This window comes from Lycium ferocissimum, chromosome 8 (genome assembly GCF_029784015.1).
Source record: "Lycium ferocissimum isolate CSIRO_LF1 chromosome 8, AGI_CSIRO_Lferr_CH_V1, whole genome shotgun sequence".
NCBI classification, from domain to species: Eukaryota; Viridiplantae; Streptophyta; class Magnoliopsida; order Solanales; family Solanaceae; genus Lycium; species Lycium ferocissimum.
The window spans coordinates 22,142,320-22,153,512 of NC_081349.1; the positions used below are offsets into that span (position 1 = coordinate 22,142,320).

Sequence of the window (11,193 nt, forward strand, 5' to 3'; positions counted from 1 at the left end):
ATCAGGGCGCATGTGGTATAATCGCTTAAGTGAGTACTTGATAAATGAAGGATATACAAAAGATGCCATTTGTCCATGTGTTTTTATTAAGAAAACAAAATCAGGGTTCATTATACTTGCTGGTTATGTTGATGACATAAATCTCATTGGAACTCCAGAAGAGCTCCAAAAGGCGATTGAATATTTGAAGGAAGAATTTGAGATGAAAGATCTCGGAAAGACAAAACTCTGTCTTGGTCTGCAAATTGAACATTTCACAAAAGGGATCTTTATCCATCAATCTGTATATAGAAAAGGTTTTAAAACGATTTTACATGGACAATGCGCATCCTTTAAGTACTCCAATGATTGTTCGCTCACTTGAAGTGAGTAAAGATCCGTTCCGACCTCAAAAAGAAAATGAAGAGCTTCTTGGTCACAAGTACCATATATTAGTGCAATTAGTGCACTTATGTATCTTGCTAACGCTACAAGACCTGACATAGCGTTCTCTGTTAATTTGCTAGCAAGATATAGCTCTTCTCCTACACGAAGACATTGGAACGGAGTTAAGCATATATTGCGATATCTGAAGGGAACTAGCGATATGGGTCTGTTTTATACTAACAAAGGTAGTACAGATCTTGTTGGTTATGCAGATGCAGGTTATTTATCTGATCCACATAAAGCTCGATCTCAAACAGGCTATCTGTTTACATGCGGAGGTACTGCTATATCATGGCGATCCACAAAGCAGTCCATTGTTGCTACTTCTTCGAATCATGCTGAGATAATAGCTATTCATGAAGCAAGTAGAGAATGTGTGTGGTTGAGATCAGTGATACATTTCATCAGAGAAAGATGTGGCTTGAAATGTGATACAAAATTACCCACAGTATTATATGAAGATAATGCTGCATGCATAGCTCAATTAAAAGGAGGATTTATAAAAGGAGATAGAACGAAGCACATTTCACCAAAGTTATTTTTCACACATGATCTCCAGAAGAAAGGTGATATTGATGTGCAACAAATTCGTTCAAGTGACAATCCTGCATTTGTTCACCAAATCTTTGCCAACTTCAACTCTTGAGAAGATGATATTTAAGATTGGAATGCGAAGACTCCGACATCTGAATCTTAGTCTTCGTCAGGGGGAGTGAAATACGCGTTGTACTCTTTTTCCCTTAATCAAGTTTTGTCCCATTGGGTTTTCTTGGTAAGGTTTTTAATGAGGCAACTCTCAAAGCGTATTACTAGATATGTGTACTCTTTTTCCTTCATTAAGGCTTTTTCCCACAGGGTTTTTCCCAATAAGGTTTTTAACGATGCACATCATCTATGGACATCCAAGGGGGAGTGTTATGAAATTATGGATGTCCATTCCTTTTTCTTCCACCATGTTAATGGTTCTTCCTTTTTCTTCCACCATGTTAATGGCTCTCCCATTATCTTCCACCATGTTAATGGCTCTCCCATTATCTTCCACCATTTCATATATTAAATGCATATGTATCACTATAAATAGAGGCATAAGTTTTCATATGGAATGCACTTGTAATACATCTTGGAAGAACAATAAAATCTCTCCTCTTTGTCACTCTATTTCTATGGTTTTCATCTTTTAATATTGTGACTCTTTTAGCTTCATTTTATAACATTAATCAACTTTTAGTGCATCACATCGGCTGATCTTGCAAAATTTGCTTTCAATAATTGAGTTGCTCTCAATTTGATGAAATGTAAAGCAGAATCCCCTACTATCTTTTGTAGGAACATATAATTGAACCAAATTTTCTTTTCTTGTGCTTTCATTTCTTCCCAGAGAAGGCAAAAAATAGACATCAACTAAAGCAAGTCATAGCTAAAATATTAGACCAAGCATTAGTACATGGAGGTGATTGAGATTTGAGAGATTTCCTTTTTTTCAAATAGTTATATAATTGTTTAAGTTATATGCTGTGATGCTTTAAAAATATCCATTTAATCAGTGGAATTTACCCAACTATAATATCTTAATTATAGTGTGGTTGAGGGCTAGCTCACTTGATAAGTTCTCTACCTTTTAAAGTTGAAGTTGAGGGTACAAACCCCATCGATAGCTTAGCATTCATTCCTCCCACCTCGTCTTCCCAAAACGCAATTAAAAAAGAAAGTAAAAAGGAACTACTACATGTTAGTTACACAACTTTATGAAGTTATTGCTTTGCTTATAAATCACTTGTAATTGCATGAGTAACATCAAAAATTGTTGTCTTGTAATTACGAGGTTGCGGTTCAAGCTGTGAAAACTATAATCTTAATATGATTTGACCCTTTTTTGACTTCCGCGTTTAACAAAATTTTAGTATATCTAGTTGTTCTTTTTAATTGTATACGTAACTTGACCACCTCACCACTACATTTGCACTTGAAAATTAAAAAAAAAAAACTCAAAGCTTTGTGAAGAACAAATATATATAGACTTATAAAGGGAAAATATATATTAGTTGGAAAATTTGGGAGGTTAACGGTGGAGCTCCGCCGTCAAAGGAGTGCCAGCAGATTGATTGACGGCAAAGGATTTAGGGTTTTAGGTTTTGGGGTAATGAGTGTAGACGTACTATAATAAATCAGGTAAAAATAATTTAAACCAAACAAGCCCTTAATTTTTTTAAGCTAACACTTTTACCCTTAAACTTCTAATGGTAGCCCTTAACTTTTTTTTTCAATTGTTTGGTACTCCTTCTATACCAATTTAAGCGAAAGCGTTTGACTGGGCATAAAGTTTAAGTATAAAATTAGGGATGTTTGGTCGGTTGGATAAAGATGGTTATTCTGGAATATTCCGTGGAATTATTTTATCCTACGTTTGGTAATGAGCACAATTTAGTAAGAAAAATTATTTATCGCACAATTTTAGTATAAATTATCTCATATAGAAGGTGAGATAAAATAATCTCATGTGATATTCTTGTCTATCCCATCCTACCAACTAAACAACCTCTTAGGGTGTGCTCGGTATGGAGGAAAATGTTTTCCTAAAAAATGTGTTCTTGAAAAATAAGAGAAGTTCGACTTATTTTTTCATATTCGGTTGAGTAGTAGAAACTAAGCGAATTTCTTACTTATTTTCTCATGTTCGGTTGCTTAAAGAAAATATTTTTCGGGAAATACTCACCCAAGCCCCACCAACCCCACCCAACCCCCACACCCACCCTACCCTCACCACCTACCCACCCACCTCACCTAACCACCACCCTCGAACACACTTCATCTTCACCGAACCCTACCCCACACCACCATCCACACCACCCCCGCCCACACCACTACTCCATCCAACCCTCCCACCCACTGACCCCCTCCCAAATTTTCTATTTTATATATTTTATTTTACTTTTATAAAAAATGAGAAATTTTTTCTTACCCACCCCCAGCCCACATTAAATTTAACCACGCAAACTTACCATTTTTATAAATTTTTTATAAAGATAAAATTAAATATGAAGGAGAAAAATCAAGGGGGGGGGGGGGCGGGGATGGGGTGGGTGTAGAAAACCCACAAAAAAATTACTTGTTTTCCTACTTTGATTAGGAAGTCATTTTCCCTATTTTTAAGGAACTTATTTTCCTAAAGAAAATATTTTCTAAAAATTTTGAGCAAATGAAATGAGAAAATTGGAAAACATTTTTGGAAAATGTTTTCCTCCATACCGAACATACCCTTAAAACTTGTGGTTTAAAAGAAGTCATCGATAATTGTGTGGCCATAAATCATATCATAAAGGGTAAAATGGAAAGTGTACAATTAAATTGTTACTAAATATAAAAGATATCATTTTTTTAGAACTGACTAAAAAAAAGAGTGTCACATGATTTGGGATGAAGAGAGTAAGTTCCATGGAACTAGATTATTTTTTTTGGTAATAAATGATTTTATTAATACCAAAGTGAAAGTTACATACCAAACAGGGCATACCACCTGTTTCTCAAAATAGAAGACCCAAACAAACTTAACTTACATAGGAGCCTATTTACAAGAGACTATGAAAAAAGCAGTACAAATCAACTTCTGGCAACCAGTTACTTAGACAACAAACTGAACTCAAAAAACCAGTAACTAGCTATCCTAGACCTTCATGCACCAAGAATCAGTTCCTCATCTGCAACTAGCTTGTTAAGGCATTGTGTTTGGTTGGGATAGCATTGATTGTCATTTCCTCCTTGTGTTGCCCCTGATGTGAATATGAACAACAATTTCCCTACACAATCTGTCTTCACTGTAGCTGTCGCTCTGAAATCTAATCAAATTTCTTTCCCTCCAGGCTAAGGCAACCACCATAGCAAAGGCAGCACTAGTGATTGCACCTCTGCCAGTTTTCTTTTTTGCCCATTTTGTAGTCCATTCTACTTCCTCTTGCCAACTCCCAATTTGTCTATGAAAACCTAGCCTATTCAAAAGATCCTATGCCACAAAGATATTATGGCGGTGCATTCAAAGAATAAGTGGACCAGTGTTTCATCAACTGTATTGCAGAGCACACAAGTTAGAGGCACTCTAATTCCAAACATAAGGAGTCTGTCTCTAGTAGGCAACCTTCTCATCATTGCTAGCCAAAATATGAATTTGTATCTAGGACGAATGCGATGAATTTGTATCTAGGACGAATGCTAGTCTGCAATGTGATACACTTTCATGGTGCTTTAGGGAATTGTGGTGATAGAGCAATGTACATCTTCTTGATAGAAAATTTTGAGTTTGATACCACGGCAGCAAGTCTTGTATATAGATCACCATGAATAGCAAGGGCTTGTAGTAAGTACTTTCTTGACTCTAAGATCTGTCTAATCACCCAGGTGTCATTTGCTGGAATGTAACAAGTTTCTACAGATTGTTGGTTCATATAGTATATGTGAACCCACATAATCCATAAACAGTCTTTTTTTTCCAGCTAAGGCCCAGAGTTGTTTCAGTATTGCTGCTTTGTTCCATAGGCAAAGGTTAAGAACATTTTGACCACCAGTTGGTGTTAGATGACACACCTTTTCTCGTGAAACAAGAGCTCTTTTAGAAGTTACTGTTGCACCTGTCCATAGGAAAGTTCTGCATAGGCAGTTTATCAGTTTCATGATCCTCTTTGGCAATATGAATATTTGGGCCCAGTATGTTTGCATGCCAAACACCACAGATTTTATCAATTGTAACCTGCTTTCATAGGATAGCAGTTTTGCAGACCAGCATTGTATTCTTTCAGTAACTTTTTCTACCAATGGCATACATTGAGCTATAGTAAGTTTTTTGGAAGAGAGGGGGACACCTAGGTATTTAAAGGGGAGTGTCCCCTCACAAAAACCCAAGGTTTGGAGAACTTCAATCTTTAAGTCCTCCTTCACACCAGACATGTAAATAGAGCTCTTGTCAATGTTTGCTTGCAACCCAGAGGCTGCTGAGAATCTTTGGAAAACCTCCAAGAGTAGCTTAATAGAAAGAGTCTCAGCTTTGCAGAACATGAGAAGATCATCAACAAAAACAAATGTGCATTATTCTCAATCTCTTACACCTAGGGTGGAATTTGAATTGTGAGTTCTCAGCAAGGGTATTTAGTTCTCTTTTTAAGTATTTCATGGCAATCACAAAGAGATAAGGTGACATGGGGTCACTTTGTCTAATTCTTCTTCTGCCTTGGAAAGGATTTGTTAGACCACCATTCAAAACCAAAGAGTAAGAGACTGAAGTGATGCATTCCATAATCCACTAAATGAACTTATAAAGAAATCCCAGTTCTACTAGCATGCTTCTCACAAAACTCCATTCAAGAGAATCATATGCCTTTCTTAATCTACTTTCATAACACACCTAGCAGACAAGCCTTTCCTAGTGTAGCATTTGAGCAATTCATGACTAAACAATATGTTATCCACAATGCTTCTCCTTTCTATGAAGGCAGATTGGGCAGGGCTGACAATGGTACTGATTACAACCTTTATCCTGTTTGTTAAGATCTTTGTAATTATCTTATAGATTGTAGTACAGGAGGCAATAGGCATGTCATCCTTCACCATGGAGGGGGGGGGGGGGGGGAATGTAGCAACCCTCTAGGAAGGGCGCCACTTAAAAAAACTAATCAAACTTACTAAGTTAGATATATTTATCTCGAAACTATTTTTATAAAATAGTTCTAATAACTAAATTCAGGAGTAAAACTAATTGACAATATTTTCACGAGTAGAAAAAAAAAGTAAACAAATAAAGAGTTCAAGTATACCAAAAAGTTTGTAAGAAACTAATTTAAAACATAGTATTTATAATTCATTAGCGGAAATAGGCCCATATGAATAAGGTTCAAAATACAACATCCCAACATAATAGAATCCCAATGTAGGAGCTTCTACCAAAAGGTGTAAATTTCATCTGATGTTAGAAAATAAATCCCAAAGATCAAATGACTAGAATATAAAGGCTATTTTTCTTGAAGTTGCACATCACACCTCCTTATTTTTAAACTCTATAGAGAATAAACCCCTTTGTCACTCAAATTACATAATGGGCTCTAGAAGTTTTTTTTTTTTTTTTATATATATATTGAATTTGACTCCAAAGTGTCTAGCTAATTTGTTAACTAATATGCATGTATTATATTAACAATTTCCTTTTAAAACAAAAAGGTTTACAAAGTAAATGTCAAACTTGAATTTCAAGAATGATAAAAAGAATGTTTATAAAAAAAAAATGTAATCAATTTTAATGCATATAATGAATCCAGGAAACTCGGGGTGTTACAAGGCAATTTTGGGTACAAGTGTCACTGCAGTACAAATAACAGCTACAAGGATTTCCTGATCAATAACTAACTTGATTAGAGACACTTTTTGTTGGTGTGTGAGGTATGGTCCTTTCTTTATGACAACAAAATTTGGATAAGGCAATTCTTCAACTGCTGAAACCATCAGGTTTGTGAAGAAGGATATGAACTCTGTTTCTACCTACCTGGGATCAGTGATTTTTGTACCATTTGCATCATATATGGAAGTCATATTTTTCCTGCTAGCTCTTATTTTACATTGAGTATGAAAATATCTTGTGTTTGAATCACCACAAGATATCCAACATGCCCTAGATTTTTGCTTAAAAGCTTGCTCCTCAGACACTCTTAGAGGCTTTTGTAGACTGATAGACACCTGTGGTCAGTAGTGTTGTGTAAATAATGTGTTTTACGGTTGAGGCTTCGTAGGCCGCATTATCTATATACTTGTTTGGGCTCTTTTGGTTACAGATGATTGACATGGTAGACTACTTGCATTGCTGAGATAACACTTGTCTAGGTGTGGCACCAAGTGCCCATCCACCCCACCAAGGTTGGGGTGTGACATCCTCCACCTGACTCCACTTGTTTATCTCAAGCATTGTGTTTTTTTCTGCCTCTATCAAGGACTGGTTCAAAGGTTGTATTGCCATCTGATCTTGTATAATCACCAATTCCTGCCTTGCATGTTGTAGCTTTTTCTCATAAGAGGCCAGATAGGTATTAAGATCTTTTAGTCCCATCTTTAAGTTCTTGAGATTTTGCCAAATCTGATACATTCATGGACCCGTTCTATCTTTAAAATACTGATGAAATTATGATAATGTGGCACTATCTTGAAGAGTTTAAAGGGCTTTGGATGCAGTGCCACATGATGATTATACTGTATAAAGATTGCGGAGTGATCAGAGATTCCTGGGCTGAGATAGTCTGCCTCTACATGTCCATATGTTTGTATCCAATGTAAATTACCAAAAGCCCAGTTAATCTTGGAACAAACTCTACTGTCCTGTTGTTGCTTATTGCAAAAGTTGTAATGCCATCCTTTTGCTTTCAGAGGTGTAAGTTGGAGTGTGTCTACACATTCTTGAAAATCCTTTATCTCTGCTAGGAGTATATGATAGCCTATCCTATCAGCAGAAGAAAGGACATTGTTAAAATCTCCCCTCAACTAACAAGCACCCTGAGTTGTGTTCACCAGCTGGTTCAAATCATTCCAAAGGTTGACTCTCAAATTAGCTTCATTTTGTGCATATATGACAGTAAAGTAAGTGGAGAAGAAGTTTGCTGGATCTTCCACATGCTAGTGAATGTATTGCTCCTTCATTGTAATAACTTGCATCTGCACATGAGGTTTCCAAAACAACCATGTTCTACCATTAGTAGCCATTGGATAGTTACATCATGTGTTCCACCCTTGTGCCACCTCACTCAAAATACTTTTAGACTTGTGTTCCTTTACTCTTGTTTCCAAACAACCAAAAACCTCTACTCTATACTTTTGCAAAAAAAAGTTTCAGCTCTTTTTGCTTTAGGGGCTGATTAAGCCCCCTAATATTCCAAGTTACAATAACCATTGGGGGTTGAAAGTGACCCTAGGGTCCCCATTCAATCCAGTTTCAACATTTATGAATTTATCTCGAAGACTATCAAATCTGTTTGCAACATTGATAGTTGCACCCTGTGTTTTATCCTTGGCCTGGCTTGTATTGTCATGTATAATCTCATTTTGCAAACTAGTACCGGTAATGGACTCTTGGAATTGCTAGAGTCAGTTTGATCACTAGGAGCTCTTCTTCTTCTTCTTGGAGGATCCTTGTATTCAGCCCCTTGTATTTCCTCTTGACCCCCATTCCAGTAGCCCACCTTCACATGACCAAATTTCACACAACATGTGCAGAATCTTAGTTTCTATGCACACTCAACATGTTGATGAAAACTACCGGTAGGAGTATCAACCTCGATTGTCTCTACCAAAGGTTAAGAAGCATCAACCTCCACAAGGATACGAGCATACTATATATTGTCCATTTCAGCCGTGAACTTGTTTGTGTGGAGGGGACGAGCAATTGCAGTTGTAAGTTTATTTAACGCCTCAGTGGACCAATATCCCACGGCAGACTTTTAGTTTTGTCTTAAGGCAAAGTCTACCATCTCTTGCAGACTTTTAGTTATGCCTTAAGGCAAAGTCTGTCACATAAGGTAGACTTTTTGCAAAAGCCTTGCCTTGCGAAATTTTTTTTTTTTACTGAGCGGGAGTTCGAACCCAGAACCTCGGGGCATTTTCGGTCACCTTTTTAAGCGAAGGCAAAAATTAAAGACCAGCATTTTGATGGGAAAAAATTAAAGATCGCCCCAGAAGAAGGACAATCTGTGCAAAAAAATGTTATTAAGCTGATCCATTTGTAGCCCATCACACATTAATGTTTGGGAAAGTCACATAAATACAACTTTTTAAAATGATAATTAAAAAGATTACAACTACTTTAAAAAAATTACACAAATACAACTTTATTCAAAATTTAAACTTTTTAATTACATAAATACAACCTTTTACATTCCTAAAATATCAATTTAGAGGTATATTTATATTAATGTATTTCCTAAAGGATGTAGTATATCGATGCACTTATATGCTTAACTTAACTTATATAGTATATCAATGCACTTTGCTTAACTTATATTAATATAGTATCTCGATGCACACACACACATATATATATATATAGTATATAGTATTTTTTTTTTTTAAAAAAACAGTATATAGTATATTATGTTTAGTATATATGGTATATGTATAGTTAATATTATTGTCTTCATCATATTATTAATTCTATTATTAATGATAGGTAGGAAAGGAGAATTTGTGGGGACAAATTAAAGAAAAAATATAACCTGTATAAGTTTGTTACCATATTTATACTAAATTGAATACTTAATATTATTGCCTTCATCATATTATTAATGATAGGTAGGAAAGGAAATTGTAGGGACAAATTAAGGAAAAAATATAACTTGTATAAATATGGTACTAAATTGAATACTTAATATTATTGCCTTCATCATATTACTAGTATTCGTACCCGCGCGATGCGCGGCGGGTCTCAAAGGAAATTAAACATAAAATAATAATAACTTCTTTGTATGATATAATAAAATTTGTGAAATAATAAACATAACTATTAATATATTAAATTTAGCGTCATTAATGACGTGTACTTAAATAAAATAAAAATTTATTAAAAAATAAATTGAGTTTGACACTTAATATCATATCACGATTGCAATTTAGCTTCAAAGAGTGGTCAATTTGACTCTCGAAAAGCTAAACAGGACAACTAATATGGGACAAAAGGAGTAATATTTAAGGAAATAGACAACTTGCTCCCTTTTCATTCTCCTACTGATTTCTACGTGCCCTTATTTCTGATATTTTCCAAATATATAAGTCATAATTCTAGGTGGAGGGACTAAATTAATCCAACAATATTCTTCTTAGTTGAAAAGCTTTGGTCACAATTGATAAAAGAAGTATAACTCCGAAAGATTCTTATTCCCACCAAAAATTTGCGTTCATTGAAATAGTGCCTGTGGGATTTGCCAGAATGCCAATAAATTGGATGAAGTATGTTTGCTTTATTCAAAACTCACTCCTTAAATCATATAAAGTGATGCTCAGAATATTAAGGCGTTACAGGATGCAAACTCATTTCGGTATTTGGGTTATATTGAAGAATCGAAATATCAAGACTTTAAACCTGGATGCTGAATTGAAGATCGAAAATTCCAAAAACTTAAACTGAAAGCGACTGAAGAACTGAATTAATTCTTATAGCCACCTCAATTATAGCATTTATATATAGGAAAGATTTAAATTATGTATGTTTATTTTAGGAAAGTGGCTTAATGAAAATCAATGGTATTTGATTTTGCTACATGAACTCATCATAATTTGAAAAAGAGCTGCATGAGTGGAGTAAGTATAAGACGGCTTCAACTATATTTGCTGCTTGCCAAACTTTATTAAGTTACAGAAGATTTTCATAACAATATAAACCTTTAAGCTTACCAGTTAGTCCAAGTTGAATCAAGAAACACCTTCAAATTTTAATGACTATCCTCCACTTCTAAGAATTGTGTGTACTCTTTGGAACACATTATAGATTCTAATTTTGATATTGCATTCAATTTAGTCGTACATGTGCTCTTCATATGGGCTAGAATTTACCTTAATTGCAGAAAGTAACAAAGGACATAAAGAATAAGATTATACATTATCAAAATCTCAAATTTTAGTAGTGAAAATTCTTCTAATGAGCCGACACTAGAAGAATATAACATTCTAGCTACTAAACAAAAAGTTTTGAGAACTGCAACCTCCTAAATCTGGTGTTAAAAGCTATCCATAATAATGAAGCATTGGAAGCAAATA

At 35.0% G+C, this 11,193-nt stretch overlaps 1 protein-coding gene across 1 annotated transcript; it reads left to right on the forward strand.

Moving 5' to 3' along the window:
• The first annotated feature begins 289 nt into the window (after positions 1–289).
• Positions 290–1,335, forward strand: LOC132066719 (secreted RxLR effector protein 161-like). The gene is made up of 2 exons (XM_059459951.1): positions 290–611; positions 684–1,335. Exons 1-2 carry the CDS (start codon positions 452–454, stop codon positions 1,070–1,072), a joined length of 549 nt encoding a protein of 182 aa, XP_059315934.1. The 5' UTR covers positions 290–451; the 3' UTR covers positions 1,073–1,335.
• Positions 1,336–11,193: the final 9,858 nt, after the last annotated feature.